Below are 16,205 nucleotides of genomic sequence, written 5' to 3' on the forward strand. Positions count from 1 at the left end.
CCAGTCCGATCCGTGCTGTATGCACGCTGGTCGCATTGTTGACTTGTCATACCGAGCTGCGCTGAGTGCATTTGCTCCATCAGACCAATTCTGCAGAGGAAGCGTCAGAGGAAGCGTCAGCTGCAGACAGAAAAAAATAATATCCACACCATCTACACGTCAGTATCGAGGCACAGAGGAATGCATATATAGTCACATGTGACTTACACGTCTATATTCATATATTCATGATGTAGTAAAAACGTTTTCCAAATTTATCACACGGGCTGTTATGGCACACAATGAGAGGGCAAATGGTCATAAACATGCCTGGAAGCCCTGGTATCTTCAAAATGAATGTTCACCAAAAACTCCGAGCACACAATTTCAGCTGTCTGGCTACAAAAGGAATATTTATGAGAGCTAAATTCAGCTGACATAGCAAAGGGTGTTGAAAACAATACTATTTGTGTTATGCAGAAATTCATAAATTAATGTTCAATCGCAACTTAGAGGTGCGAATCTAGGCTAAGATGTCCTTAAATGCTGGGATGAACAGTTCCGACTTCAGCTGAATGTGTGTGCTGTGTTAACTTCCTGTTTCCATTCTTATGAAGAGTTCCAGAGGAAAACAAAAGTAAACTATTGTTACGCTATAACCTCCGTGTTCAACAGAGTTAATAGACGTTACTGCAAACACAAACTGTACGCTGTCACTGGGTAAACAGGCGGTGGCGTGTCTAGAATCATGCCTGGCCACCTTCATCTGCTTGGCATGAATGCTTTCTCACTCCACCAAGTAATTAATTGAGGATCAACGAACATAACCGAGGCTAACTGGAGTTTGCGTGTGTCTCTCCGTGGTGAGATGTTAACTACCTCACCTGGTATACAGGAAGTCGTGGGTTCGATCCCGACCCTGACGCCTGCTGTATATTTGGAGTTTGCACGTCACTCCGTTTAGCGTCTTTGACCGATAGACATTGACACACGTATTCTTGTTGATTTCGGTAAAGTTACGTAGATAGAAAATAATAATAACAGATAATACAATTACATTAAATAAAGACCACTTGTGTTGCGATCAAAACGTGAGTTTTTTTGCTTTATTTACAATTTATTTTTATTTATTTTAATTTTATTTTCTATCTACGTGACTTTACCGAAAGAACCAAGAATATTAATTCCTGCAGTCACCAAAGTTTTAAGTCAAAACATTCACACACGTTGACAAAGCCTCACCTTGTGTTGTTGTGGGCAGGTCGCTTCTGATAACAAGAGCGGTATAGCAGCTCAAGCGGGCTTGGCCTGGTAACAAAAGAAAATAAAAACTGCGTGAATATTTACAATAAAACAAAGTTACAAAGTAGCGAGCCGGGTGAAGACAAATTAAACTTAAGCGAGATAATTAAAGTAAATGCAATCAGGCGAGGGCAGGAGGCAAGGCCCCGCGTGGCTAGGCCCCGCGTTGTAAAGTTCCAACCTGGACATCGATTCCCCTGCTCGCTGCTACTCAACTGACATCCCTACGAGAGAGAGCGAGGCTCTACCTTGGTAAACAACAACAACCACCACAACCACCACCACAACAACCACAACCACAATGAGAATTTCTTACCTCGGATTTCAGTGCAGGAAGCGATAGCTTCCTGTTGCTACCTCGTGACGTCAAGCGGCAGCAGGTGACATGACGTCACTTCCGGGGAACGGGACACGCTCCTCCCACAATGAGCTTCTCCGTAAATAAATAAATTAGAGTATGAACAAATTATGTTAATGTACCTTTCGATATTAGTTCATTTTAGTTCATTTGTTCATTTATTTGGTATAGCCCTGTGAGCCATTCGGCTCTTGAATCGGGTGCAACCGCAACAAAGAAAAAACATGAACAAGAAAACATCTTAAAATGATTATGTGACTGTGCAAACAGAAAATACAGGAAAAAAATATCAAAATATTCCTGAAATAGCACCGTACACCAACTCTGTGTGCAAAAATCCCAGTGGGATGCAAGTCAAATAACAACAACAACAACCACAATAGAATCAGAATCAGAAAGGGTTTTATTCGCTATGAAAGTTCACACCGACACGGAATTTACTTTGGCAGGATGGTGCATACATTCAACATATAGGAATCTAAAATCTTAAATAAGTTTTAAACAAGTCTTACTATAATAATAATAAGGGTTAAAAGTCTAACACCAAGGGGCTGAAGTATATAAAATTGAATAAATATCGAATATAAAATAGCTTTAAGATATAATTTAAAAATAAAAAATACAAATAGGTTAACATAGTTAATATCGGCAAGGTGTCATTATGTAGATAACTCAGATTAAGGCCATCAGTCTAACTCCGTACTACAATAAACATTAACATGGCCTAAACCAAAAAAACTTTTCGAAATCACCAAAATAAAAGCCATAAATGCAATGTAACAGTGATCATAGGGAGTGTGACCGAATTTTTTACAATAAACTACATAAATAAATTATAATACCAAAATCTAGAGCCATATTTCAGGCCACTAAATAGCAGTGGCAGCTAGGGGTGTACAACTCCTCTAGAGCAGTTTTGAGTGAAGATCTCATAGGTGGTGATTCAAGTTGCAGTTTATTGGCAATAGCATTCCAGACCCTGGGGTCATGAATAGCAAAGGCCCTTCCTCCAGTTTTTGTACCGCAATAGGGAATGTGAAGCTGGTAAATGAGCGAAGACCTGAGGTCAAATTTGTTCTTTGAAACAGAGAGGAGATCCAGTAGGTAGTCTGCGGAATTTTTTGTAAGTACATCGTGAATAAATAAGATCTGGTGCACAAGCCGTCGAACATTAAGAGATGTTAAGTTTGACCCAATGTAGAGATCACAGTGGTGAGTCTATGGGGCAGTGTTGAGTCTATGGGCAGTGTTGAGTCTATGGGTAGTGTTGAGTCTACGGGCAGTGTTGAGTCTATGGTGCAGTGTTGAGTATATGGGCAATGTTGAGTCTACGGGCAGTGTTGAGTCTACGGGCAGTGCTGAGTCTATTATGGTGCAGTGTTGAGTCTATGGTGCAGTGTTGAGTCTATGGGCAGTGTTGAGTCTATGGACAGTGTTGAGTCTATGGGCAGTGCTGAGTCTATGGGCAGTGTTGAGTCTATGGGCAGTGCTTAGTCTATGGGCAGTGTTTATCAATTCTACAGAATCTGAGCCTCGCTCGCACTGCGTGTTCGCCTATCCGCACTACGGTTTATAAAAGCGCCCTGCTAAGGCCTCACGTGATAACAGCCCCGCCGAGTCGCCTGCCCGTGATTCGAGGCACGGAACGTCGAATCTCCTCCTCCACCACGACCACACGAGGACATTGTTTTGTTTGTAACCTCACCACGAAGGAGGATATAGCTGAAGACCCCCTCCCCAGACACCTACGCAGCGTTGCGCTGGTGAGTGCCGTGTTGAGGCCTATTCCGGGAGTGTCACCGGTCTCGGCTAGATTGCCCAGTCGGCCGAGGCGGCACTTTGGCCGGCTACAGATGCCGCTGTCATGCGATGGTCTCCATAGAGACCTGGAAGATGGTCTCTAGGTTATGTTGTGGGTTAGCAAGCTTCCAAAGGATGCGTGAAGGCTGCCGCTAGGCTTTTGTAACGAATCTTTGCTGCGTGTTTTAAACTTGAATTATTTGCAATGCACGCGGGTCAATGTGCTCTAGAGGAGTTGTACAACCCTAGCTGCCACTGCTATTCAGTGGCCTAAATTATGGCTCTAAATTTTGGTGTTATAATTTATTTATGTAGTTTATTGTTAAAAATTTGGTCACAGTCCCTATGATCACTGTTACATTGGATTTATGGCTTTCATTTTGGTGATTTCGAAAAGTTTTTTTTGTTTTGGCCATGTCTTTGTTTATTGTAGTACGGAGTTAGACTGATGGCTTTAATCTTAGTTGTCTTGTGGTTGTTGTTGTTATTTGACTTGCATCCCACTGGGATTTTTGCACACAGCGTTGGTGTTCGGTGCTATTTCAGGAATATTTTGATTTTTTTTCCCTGTATTTTCTGTTTGCACAGTCACATAATCACTTTAAGATGTTTTCTTGTTCATGTTTTTTGTTTGTTGCGGTTGCACCCGATTCAAGAGCCGAATGGCTCACAGGGCTATACCAAATAAATGAACTATGAACTATGCGTCGCTCAAAGACTTCACTCGAGCGCGTCGTGTTCAAGCTCGCTTTGTCTACCTTAGGAGCTTACAAAGTGCCGCCCAATAATTTACCGTGCGTCTGCCTCTTAGACCCGAGTGAATCGCTTGAACAAGTGCACATTCAGAAGCGTAAACTCTGCGAGTATCTCGTTTTGAATTTTGATATGAAGCTTTCGTGACTGCAGTAATTCATATTCTTAGCTCTTTCGGTAAAGTCACGTTGAAGGGAAACAATAAAATAGTAATATATATATAAAACAATAAAAAATTCGCACGACGTTTCGACCTGATGACGACCGTTTGTGTTATGGTCGAAACGTCGTGATAATTTTTATTGTTTTATATATATTTTATTATTTTATTGTTTCCCTTCAACGTGACTTTACCGAAAGAGTTAAGAATATCTCGTTTTATTCATAGACCGTGTTTCCAAGGACAAAAAAATTGCACGTTCTCATTACCAACACATCGACCTGGCTGGTGGTCACAGTTGCCAGGAGCCCCTTTCCCTGTCGGCTTGACATTGTTTTCAACTCAATTGTTTTTTTACACAGCTCTTGGACAGACGTGCGGCAGTGTTGGTTTATACCCTGGAAGGTGCTCTCACTCCAGGGGCTGTTTCATTGATGGGAAAAAAAAAACCTGAGCTGAGGCTGTAATCAATGTTTCTCATTGGTTTTTTAATATAATTTTATTGTATTTCAACAATAAAATGTCTACATACGTGACTTTACCGAAAAAACCAATGAGTAATTTTATGCAGTCACGAAAGCTTTTATACTTTATTATGTAATCAATGTTGTTTTATTGATCTAGTTTAAAAAATCAGCACGAACATCGGTGCCAAACTAACACGATGTGAGGCGCTAGATTTGAAGCTTTCGTGATGTGCAAGGATTCATAGTCTTTAGCTTTTTTTCGGTAAAGTCGCGCTGGTAAAAAAAATAAAGTTAAACCCAAGTTAAACTTTAGCAGCCTTATAGTTTACAGCAGTATACCCTGCAAGGCAACCAGTTTGTCAGCTTAACTACTGCCTCCTGCCTCTGGTTCTTGTGTGTAACGCTCTTCAACCTGCACACGGCCATCTCTCCGTCCCCAACCCCCTGCAGCATAACAGAAGGCGGCTTAACTTAGCCCCCGCCCCACGGCCCTTCTTGTCTCTCCCCCCCCCCCTTAACCTGTATACAATCTCGGGTGTCACTACCACCACCATTACACCACCACTACTACCACCACCACTAGCACCATCACCACCACCACTTCCACCACTTCCACCATTACCACCACTACTACCATACACTACCATCACTACCACCACCATTACCACCACTACTACCAGAAACGCTACCACCACCATTACACCACCACTACTACCACCACCACTAGCACCATCACCACCACCACTTCTACCGCCACTTCCACCATTACCAGCACCACTACTACCATACACTACCATCACTACCATCACCACCACCATTACCAACATCACTACAATCACTGACCACCACCGCTACCACTAATAACACCACCGCTACCGGGATGTTTGCGTGCTGAATGCTGGAATCTGATCCCGCGTCTCCTCCCTCTCCTCCGGCCCTCCCCCCTCACCAGCGGCCTCCCAGACGGCCTCCCCCAGCCCGGGCCCCGGCCCCGACCCCGGCCATGGCCACGGCCGCCCCCTCCGCAAGGGCTCGCTCCTCCTGGCCCATCCGGGTGCCCAAGCGCTCCGCGGAAGACGCCGGAGGAGGAGGAGCCGAGTCCCACGCGGCGCCCTCCAAGGTCGCTCGCCCGCTCCACGACGACGACGCTGGGGGGCCGGGGCCCGCGCCGGGGCCTCCCCGCCACGACCGTCATCTTCGTCGCCCCGTGACGTTCCGGGCTCTCGAGGGGGGGCGCCGCTGCCGGGAGACTCCGGCGGCGGCGGCGCCCCCCCAGGAGAGCTCCCGCGGCGGCGGCGGCGGCGGCGCCCGGCCGACGCCGGGAATCGGCCCGAGGGTCGCCCCGAAGCGCGGAGACGGCGGCGGAGAGTCGGGGCCGGCGCTCGGTGCCGACAAGTCGGCGGGCAAGGAGGAGGCGGAGGAGGCGGAGAGACGCAGGGAGGCCGCGGTTGGACCGCGTGCGGCGTTGAAGAGACACTTCGACTTTTGGTGGCAGGGCGTGGGCATGAGGGCGAGCAGCAGGAGGGGCGGAGGAGGAGGAGGAGGCGGAGCGAGAGGAGAAGGAGGGGAAGAGGAGGCCGAGGCGGTGATGAAGGCGGAGGAGGAAGAGGAGGAGGAGGTTTTGGCCGGGCGGTCGCCGCTAAGCAAGCAGCGGGAGGTGGCGGCGGCGGCGGATTGCCCGGCGGGACCGAATCCCGATCCCTGCCCGGGCTCCTCTACCTGCCGTGCTCCTCCGCCTCCTCCGCCTCCTCCGTCTCCTCCGTCGCCGCCGGCTCCTCTTCCGCCGCCGCTGCCGCCGGCGGTCGCAGGCAAGCGGCGCTCGGCCCCGCGTGGGGCGACGTTCCACTTCTCCTCGCTGATGCCGCGGCCGCTGGCTGAGCCGCCGCCGCCCACTGAGAGGCGCCGGGGTCGCGCCCTGGAGAAGCAGCGGCAGCGACGGAAACAAATTCAGCAACAATACCGGCAGCAGAGAGCGTCGTCATCGTCGTTCAGCTGTTGGTCGTTCTCGGACGCATCGTCGTCGTCGTCTTCATCATCATCATCGTCATCGCCGGAGGAGGTGGTGGAGGGGGACGAGGCGAAGGAGCGGAGGGACGACGAGGAGGAGGTGGTGGTGGAGGGTGACGAGGTGAAGGAGCGGAGGGACGATGAGGAGGAGGAGGGGGAGGTGGTGGTGGAGGATGACGAGGTGAAGGAGTGGAGGGACGACGAGGAGGAGGAGGGGGAAGTGGTGGTGGAGGGTAACGAGGTGAAGGAGCGGAGGGATGAGGAGAAGGTGGTGGTGGAGGGTGACGAGGCGAAGGAGCGGAGGGACGAGGAGGAGGAGGTGGTGGTGGATGACGAGGTGAAGGAGCGGAGGGACGACGAGGAGGAGGAGGTGGTGGTGGAGGGTAACGAGGTGAAGGAGCGGAGGGACGAGGAGGAGGAGGTGGTGGTGGAGGGTGACGAGGCGAAGGAGCGGAGGGACGAGGAGGAGGAGGGGGAGGTGGTGGTGGAGGGTGACGAGGTGAAGGAGCGGACGGACGACGAGGAGGAGGAGGTGGTGGTGGAGGGTGACGAGGTGAAGGAGCGGAGGGACGAGGAGGAGGAGGTGGTGGAGTCTACGGGGGGCGTCCGCAGGCTGCTGCTGAAGTTTCGCGCCAGCCGCCTGCAGCTGAGCGTCGACAGAGCACGAGACGAGGAGGAGGCGGCGGACAACGAGGAGGAGGAGAACGAGGAGGAGGAGAGGAAGACGAGGAGGAGGAAGAAGAAGAAGAGGAGGAGGAGGAGGGGACTACGGAGATCACGCAGTGCAGCCGATGATGGCGACTGCAAGTCGGGCGACGGGGTGGAGGAGGAGGAGAGGGTGGCGAGTCTCAAGAGGGTGGAGGAGTGCCGGATTCTCAAGCAGATAGACGACATCATGGCTGAGATACACCAGCTGGAGGGGAGATGCAGGGTGAGGAGGAGCAGATGAGGTGTAGGGTGGTGAGGAGGAGCTGGGTGGTGAGGTGTAGGGTGGTGAGGAGGGGCTGGGTGGTGAGGTGTAGGGTGGTGAGGAGGAGCAGATGAGGTGTAGGGTGGTGAGGAGGGGCTGGGTGGTGAGGTGTAGGGTGGTGAGGTGGGACTGGGTGGTGGGTCTTCCTCTGGATTTGGAAACTCGACAGATATAACATCGATTTGGATTGGATGATTTTTTTCTTTCAGCCAGATTAAAATATGAGCGTGGGGAAGTCATCTACATCATTAGACCTCCTTTGGCAGTACCAAAATATAATAATAGGGGTTTTTCCCCTTTTTTCTGGCAACAAACTGAAACCTTTTTACAAGGATTCATATTACAGCATTAACCACAATACCTGCAGTCAAAATGCAAGCAAAAAACACGCACTATGATAATATATATGTGGAATTGTCCTTGAAACCGCTTGTTCCACACCAAGGGACGGCTTTCTTGAGAGCCTCGACCCAATTGGTGCTCGACCAGAGGACGCCAAAAGGTTTCAGTTTTCTTGCCACAAAAAAAGGGGAAACCCCTATGATGTGGAAGTCCTCGTTTCTGCCACTCAGTTGAGTACATCCAGCATCGTTTCTCCAAAAAACACGACTCTCAGTGAATGCTCTCGATGAATTTGACTTGCTTTTGTCTGAACACCCTGGCTGTGAAGTCGTATCGACGGCTGGGTGTCTGGCCGAATGAAAGTTATTATTATTTTTGTTTTATCTCAGGCCAAGCTGGATTACATGTAAAGGTAATAAATAAGTCGGGGACATCCATACGCTTGAACGTATGACATGGCACCTTGAGCATATTTGTGCATGCGTCTAGGGCTTCCTGTGAACGTAGCAGACGCCTGGATGCTACAAGGGGGGGGGGGGGATGATGTAACGCCATTGTTGGGCTGTATGCGTATTACCACGGGAGCTGACCTGTAATAGCGGACATGTGTCAGCAGGGGGTGGTGTACAGACCAGGTGTGACGAACAGGGCCCCCAGACCCCAAGATGGGGGGGGGGGGGGGGCTGGGGGATGTTCCAGGGCCCCCTAGAGAGTTCCAGAAGGCTTGGCCAGGGGCGGAGAGACCCTGGAACGGGGATAAAAGCCGGACCCCTGAACGGGTTTGGCGGTCCTCGTCCACCTGAAGCTCTGAAGAAGTCTCTGAGCGCTACCCTGAAGACCCTGAAGACCCTGAAGCGAAGAGCCCAGTGACCCTGGCTAGGGTCGGGTTCAGACATAACCAGTGTAGGGTTAGCGCTAGAACCAGAGTAAGGGCACCGTAGTGTGGAGGGACTGCCTCCTGAGGTTATCGGCTGTGAGGGGTCGTCACCCCTCTGTGCTGTGGTTCCCTTGTTGAATAAACGTGTTGCCTCCAGCGAACCGTCTCGCCTCGTCTTGGACCCACTGCACGTGTAACCTGTGGTAATGAAACCTCTTGTCGCAAAAAATTAGCGTCGTGCGAACGTGAAAGGTGTTAACGAAGTAAAAATAAATTTTGATTTTAAGCTTTCGTGACTGCTAGGAATTCATGTTCTTGGTTCTTTCGGTAAAGTCACCACGTAGAAGGGAAATAATACAATAATAAAAATATAAAACAATACAATTCTCACGACGTTTCAACTGCAACACAAGCAATCGTCGTCAGGTGTGAAAACCACAACAAGAAAAATAATAAAAATATAAAATAAAAATTCTCACAACGTTTCGACTGCAACACAAGCATTCATCATCAGGTGTGAAAACCACAGCAAGAAAATTTGAAAAAAGTGGCGTTTTTTTAACGTTAGCACCACGGAGAGCGATTTGACAGTCATTCAGATGGACGAGCCCATCTATGTTCGGGATAGAGGAGGGGGGAGACGAAAATAATGGATGCGGTCTGAAAGCCACCATAAGTGTGAACAATCATTTAAGACCCGAAATGGTTTATCAAATCCTTCCAATGATTGCTAAGCCAGAATTCCTTCCTCTCGGTTGAAATTGTCTCTGTGTATATGTGGATAGCCTCATGAACGAATCTCTCATGGTAGCCAGATGGATTGCAAAGAACCTCCGTCTTGGAGAAGTCAATGTTATGTGAGCCTACTGAATAATAACAGTGATCTGCCACGGCCAAGGTGTTGGTCCTACCGTTTTTTAGGTCTGCATTCTGTTCACGAATGAGGTCCGAGACATGGCGTTTAGTTTCTCCAATGTAACTACTACCACAGAGGCAACTTAGTTTGTAGACGCCAGGGTACTGTATGTCCGGAATCACATCTTTTACAGACGGAACCAGATCACGGATTTTATGTAATGTGTTGAAACGGAACTGGATCTTGTCTTTAGTCAAGATTTTGGAGATCTCTTTTGTGATCCCCGCAATGTAGGGTAAAGTGATGGTTTTGAAAGTCTCCTCAAGAGGGTCCTTCTTCATGGTTGGAGTGATAGCTTTGCGGATTGTGTAGTCGGAGTAACCATTAGCCTTAAGAGCTTGGTGTACGTGCTTGAGTTCACTGGCTATGTGTTCCTGGTCGGATATGCATTGGGCTCTATGGTGCAGAGTCTTGATGAGGGAATTCTTCTGGGATGGATGGTGGTGGGAATCCGGTTTCAGGTAAGCATCCGTATGGGTAGCTTTCCCGTAGACAGAGTGGCTCATTGAACCATCATTTTTTTTACCAATTCCACTTTACAGTAAAATTGTAGACACGGCACAATATATACTTCTGAATCTTTATTTTTACCAACATTTAAAAAAAATATTCTCCGTTAAGGCAAAATTCTGAAATATTGGATTTTTTACCAAGCCTTGTGAATTCACCTTGTATCTGAACAAGTTAAATTTGTGCAAATATTTGTTTTCAAACGTAAAAATAACAAAGACATTGCTTACAAATATCAGCTCTATGTTTTCAAGTAAATACATTTTGGGTAGTGAATAAATTATAGTCTAAATAAGCTACACATGACGAATTGTAGGCAATTATAGTTATAATCAAATACATTTTTAAACAATCACGTGGTCCCTGTAGTCGCCGTTAGAGACAATCTGCTTGAAACAGTTTATCAACATATATACGAATACATTGATTCGAATAAGCAGAGTTAATTTCCTATTTATGGCATGCCAGTTATGTGTCAGTTTTCAATATCAACATCACCTTATAAAAGAATAACATTTAAAATACGCACAGAGAAGTATTCATTCGTAATTATTGACAGGCATATTAACAAAATTGAATTACTGCAGTGAAATATACTGCATCAGGTTACATCGTATTAAGAAGCTATTTTAAAAATACGCACCACCTGCTTAACAGTGTATGTACAACAAACTATTGTAGTGTCATTCAAAACGAGTAGGCCATTGCATGCTTGCATCTGGGTCAAAATGTAGCAAATTCTAAACATTGCCAACAAATAATAGATCACGGAGTTTAGATCGCAACACAAACAATCGTCATCAGGTGGGACAACCACAGCAGCAAGACAAAACTGCTGAAGTAGGCGCCTACTTCAGCGTCTTCTTCTTGCTGTGGTTGTCCCACCTGATGACGATTGCTTGTGTTGTGATATAAACGCCGTGATCTGTTATGTTTCTACCCACGTGGTGACTTTACCGAAATAACTTGAGAGTGTGGATTCCTGCAGTCACAAAAGCTTCGAATCAAGATTGCCGACAAACTACACAACTGAGATGATGCATCAATCATCGCCCCCTACTGACAGGCTCTTGTCCACATGCAGGCCGGTGCAGGGCCACCACCTTGTGCCACACAGGGGCAGCTGCTACCTGGGGATGCTCTTCGAGCATCTCAGACGAGATACGAAACTCCGAGTTGCCGAGGCGATTAAGCAAGCACCATGTAAAAGCAATTATCATTAGAACATCGTGAATGCTTGGGAGCGTATTGGCTCTCGCTCCTGGTCAGAGATTGACCCAACCCACAGGTCCACAAAGACTGGCCGCTCGCTCTTACTCTGCAGGTTAAACCTAGGAATTGAGTGTTCAACTTCACATTCTTGTCATTAAAGGCCTGTGACAAAGGTGCATCTATTGGAGCGACATCGTCTCTGGCTTACACATCTACCGGGTCTCCACTTGACTTTGTATTGTCTAGGAAGTCCACCCACACCTCCACTTCCACAAACTGCTGAGAGTTGCCTCGCTCTGCCTCACAGTCAGAATTCTCCTCCTGCTTCACGTTGCCTCCATCGATTAGAAGGTCCCATTTTGGAGTTGAATCTTCATCTTCACATTTCACCTTCACTTCTTCACATTTCACCATCACTTCTTCACATTTCACCTTCACTTCTTCGCTCTTCACCATCACTTCTTCCCTCTTCACCATCACCTCTTCATATTTCACCTCGATACCTTTAAAAGTGTCCAAGCTGGAATTTTCTTCCGGTTCTTGTTTAATGAGGGATGGGCTCATGGTGGCACTTTGACTTTCACAAGTGGATTTCAGACTCCACTCCTTGCAGATCTTCTGATGCTTCTGTGTTCTCTGGTGTACTTGAAGATTTGATGAATCTGAAAACGCCTTCCCACACACACTGCACTTGAAGGGTTTCTCTCCCGTGTGTGTTCTCTGGTGTACTACAAGAGATGAACGTGCAAATGCCTTCACGCACACACTGCACTTGAAGGGTTTCTCTCCTGTGTGTGTTCTCTGGTGTTCTACAAGAAGAGATGAACGTGGAAACGCCTTCAAGCACACACTGCACTTGAAGGGTTTCTCTCCTGTGTGTGTCCTCTGGTGTATTACAAGAGCAGATGAATATGCAAACGCCTTTCCACACACACTGCACTTGAAGGGTTTCTCTCCTGTGTGTGTTCTCTGGTGTGCTACAAGAGTACATGAATGTGCAAATGCCTTCACACACACACTGCACTTGAAGGGTTTCTCTCCCGTGTGTGTTCTCTGGTGTGTTACAAGAGCAGATGACCGTGAAAATGCCTTCCCACACACACTGCACTTGAAGGGTTTCTCTCCCGTGTGTGTTCTCTGGTGTTCTACAAGAAGAGATGAACGTGGAAACGCCTTCAAGCACACACTGCACTTGAAGGGTTTCTCTCCTGTGTGTGTCCTCTGGTGTATTACAAGAGCAGATGAATCTGCAAACGCCTTCCCACACACACTGCACTTGAAGGGTTTCTCTCCCGTGTGTGTTCTCTGGTGTACTACAAGAGATGAACGTGCAAATGCCTTCACGCACACACTGCACTTGAAGGGTTTCTCTCCTGTGTGTGTTCTCTGGTGTTCTACAAGAAGAGATGAACGTGGAAACGCCTTCAAGCACACACTGCACTTGAAGGGTTTCTCTCCTGTGTGTGTCCTCTGGTGTATTACAAGAGCAGATGAATATGCAAACGCCTTTCCACACACACTGCACTTGAAGGGTTTCTCTCCTGTGTGTGTTCTCTGGTGTGCTACAAGAGTACATGAATGTGCAAACGCCTTCACACACACACTGCACTTGAAGGGTTTCTCTCCCGTGTGTGTTCTCTGGTGTGTTACAAGAGCAGATGACCGTGAAAATGCCTTCCCACACACACTGCACTTGAAGGGTTTCTCTCCCGTGTGTGTTCTCTGGTGTTCTACAAGAAGAGATGAACGTGGAAACGCCTTCAAGCACACACTGCACTTGAAGGGTTTCTCTCCTGTGTGTGTCCTCTGGTGTATTACAAGAGCAGATGAATATGCAAACGCCTTTCCACACACACTGCACTTGAAGGGTTTCTCTCCTGTGTGTGTTCTCTGGTGTGCTACAAGAGTACATGAATGTGCAAACGCCTTCACACACACACTGCACTTGAAGGGTTTCTCTCCCGTGTGTGTTCTCTGGTGTGTTACAAGAGCAGATGACCGTGAAAATGCCTTCCCACACACACTGCACTTGAAGGGTTTCTCTCCCGTGTGTGTTCTCTGGTGTGCTACAAGAGTAGATGAATCTGCAAACGCCTTCCCACACACACTGCACTTGAAGGGTTTCTCTCCTGTGTGAGTTCTCTTGTGCCGTGTCAAATCTCCAGTCCGATCCGTGCTGTATGCACACCAGTCGCATTGTTGACTTGTCCTACCGAGCTGCGCTGAGTGCATTTGCTCCATCAGACCAATTCTGCAGAGGAAGCGTCAGAGGAAGCGTCAGCTGCAGACAGAAAAAAATAATATCCACACCATCTACACGTCAGTATCGATGCACAGAGGAAAGCATACATACACAGTAACACGTGTGTCTATACTTATTCATATATTCATGATATAGTGGAAAAGTGTCCCAAATTCATCACATGGGCTGTTATGGCACACAATGAGAGGGCAAATGGTTATAAACATGCCTGGAAGCCCTCGTATCTTCAAAATGAATGTTCACCAAAAACTCCGAGCACACAATTATAGCTGTCTGGCTACAAAAGGAATATTTATGAGAGCTAAATTCAGCTGACATAGCAAAGGGTGTTGAAAACAATACTATTTGTGTTAGGCAGAAATTCATAAATTAATGTTCAATCGCAACTTAGAGGTGTGAATCCAGGCTCAGATGTCCTTGAATGCTGGGATGAACAGTTCCGACTTCAGCTGCATGTGCGTGCTGTGTTCACCTCCTGTTTCCATTCTTACAAAGAGTTCCAGAGGAAAACAAAAGTAAACTATTGTTTTGATATAACCTCCGTGTTCAATAGAGTTGATAGACTTTACTGCAAACACAAACTTGACACTGTCACACACTGGCGGTGGCGTGTCCAGAATCATACCTGGCCACCTTCATCTGCTCAGCATTAATGCTTCCTCACTACACCAAGTAATTAATCGAGGATCAACGAACATAGCCGAGGCTAACTGGAGTTTGCGTGTCTCTCTCCGTGGTGAGATGTTAACTACCTCACCTGGTGTACAGGAAGTCGTGGGTTTGATCCCGACCGTGACGCCTGCTGTATATTTGGAGTTTGCACATCTCTCCGTATAGCGTCTTTGACCGATAGACATTGACACACGTATTCTTGTTTCTTTCAGCAAAGTTACGTAGACAGAAAATAACAATAACAGATAATACAATTACATTAAATTAAGACCACTTGTGTTGCGATCAAAACGACGTCAGTTTTTTTAGCTTTATTTACAATTTTTAAAATTATTTTTATTTTCTGTTATTTTCATTAAATTTTCTATCTATGTGACTTTACCGAAAGAACCAAAAATATTAATTCCTGCAGTCACCAAAGTTTTAAGTCAAAACATTCACACACGTTGACAAAGCCTCACCTTGTGTTGTTGTGGGCAGGTCGCTTCTGATAACAAGAGCGGTATAGCAGCTCAAGCGGACTTGGCCTTGTGAAAAATATAAAAACTGCGTGAATATTTACAACAAAACAAAGCTACAAAGTGGCGATCCGGGTGAAGGCAAATTAAACTTAAAGCGAGATAATTAAAGTGAATGCAATCAGGCGAGGGCAGGAGGCAAGGCCCCGCGTGGCTAGGCCCCGCGTTGTAAAGTTCCAACTTGGACATCGATTCCCATGCTCGCTGCTACTCAACTGACATCCCTACGAGAGAGAGAGGCTCTACCTTGGTAAACAACAACAACAACCACCACCACCACAACGACCACCACGATGAGAATTTCTCACCTCGGATTTCAGTGCAAGCGCACACACGGCAGCTTCCTGTTACCTAGCGACAGCAGGAAGTAGTATGACGTCACTTCCCTACCACAAGCGGCTCTGTAACTGAATAAATTATGTTAATGAAGCCTATCCATATATCGAGGGATGGGGGCGTGGGCGCTGAACCCATCGCAACAAACTTGCGACGGCTTTAACGGACACATTATGTTAATGAGCCACCAGTCACTGGGCGTATCTTTGCCCAAATAAGGATTGGCACTGGAACGATAACGGCAGTGACCCACGCGGAGGTGACGTCACGTTCAAGAGCGCGATGGACGGATGAATACCTTGGTGACATGACGTCACTAGCGAGGTACACCTCCCCCTGGCGTTTCACGCCGATGAAGTAATGCTGAGTGGTGACGTCACAAGCGGGGTTGGAGTTTAAGTTGATTTAGATTCATTTTCATTGCTCCCTCTCTTGGGTGCGTGGGCTCAGCTACAACAACGTGGACACTTTTGTGTATACACTGTGTGTGTGTGTACACTGTGTGTGTACACTGTGTGTATAAACTGTGTGTGTGTGTGTACACTGTGTGTGTGTGTACACTGTGTGTGTGTGGACAGTGTGTGTGTACACTGTGTATATACTGTGTGTACACTGTGTGTACGTATATAAACTGTATGTACATACACACTGTGTATACACTGTGTGTGTGTACACTGTGTGTGTGTGTACACTGTATGTATAAACTGTGTGTGTGTACACTGTGTGTACAGTGTCTGTGTGTACACAATGTGTGTGTGTACAC

At 47.2% G+C, this 16,205-nt stretch overlaps 2 protein-coding genes across 2 annotated transcripts; one reads left to right on the forward strand and one right to left on the reverse strand.

The window, feature by feature from the left end:
* The first annotated feature begins 3,205 nt into the window (after positions 1–3,205).
* Positions 3,206–9,282, forward strand: LOC142915508 (uncharacterized). The gene is made up of 3 exons (XM_076061264.1): positions 3,206–3,402; positions 5,772–6,986; positions 9,268–9,282. The coding sequence occupies exons 2-3, from the start codon at positions 5,823–5,825 to the stop codon at positions 9,280–9,282; spliced, it is 1,179 nt and encodes a 392-aa protein (XP_075917379.1). The 5' UTR covers positions 3,206–3,402; positions 5,772–5,822.
* A 1,217-nt stretch (positions 9,283–10,499) lies between these two features.
* On the reverse strand, positions 10,500–13,900 carry LOC142915490 (uncharacterized). Its single transcript, XM_076061250.1, has one exon. It carries the CDS (start codon positions 13,892–13,894, stop codon positions 11,858–11,860), a length of 2,037 nt encoding a protein of 678 aa, XP_075917365.1. The 5' UTR covers positions 13,895–13,900; the 3' UTR covers positions 10,500–11,857.
* Between the last annotated feature and the right edge of the window lie 2,305 nt (positions 13,901–16,205).

Source organism: Petromyzon marinus, unplaced genomic scaffold (genome assembly GCF_048934315.1).
Source record: "Petromyzon marinus isolate PM22_M1 ecotype Great Lakes invasive population unplaced genomic scaffold, UKy_Petmar_22M1.pri1.0 PM_G_Scaffold_32, whole genome shotgun sequence".
NCBI classification, from domain to species: Eukaryota; Metazoa; Chordata; class Hyperoartia; order Petromyzontiformes; family Petromyzontidae; genus Petromyzon; species Petromyzon marinus.

Bases quoted from the DNA above. Each gene is read 5' to 3' on its own strand.
- LOC142915490 (XM_076061250.1), bottom strand. From the start codon at position 13,894: ATGGAGCAAATGCACTCAGCGCAGCTCGGTAGGACAAGTCAACAATGC.
- LOC142915508 (XM_076061264.1), top strand. From the start codon at position 5,823: ATGGCCACGGCCGCCCCCTCCGCAAGGGCTCGCTCCTCCTGGCCCATC.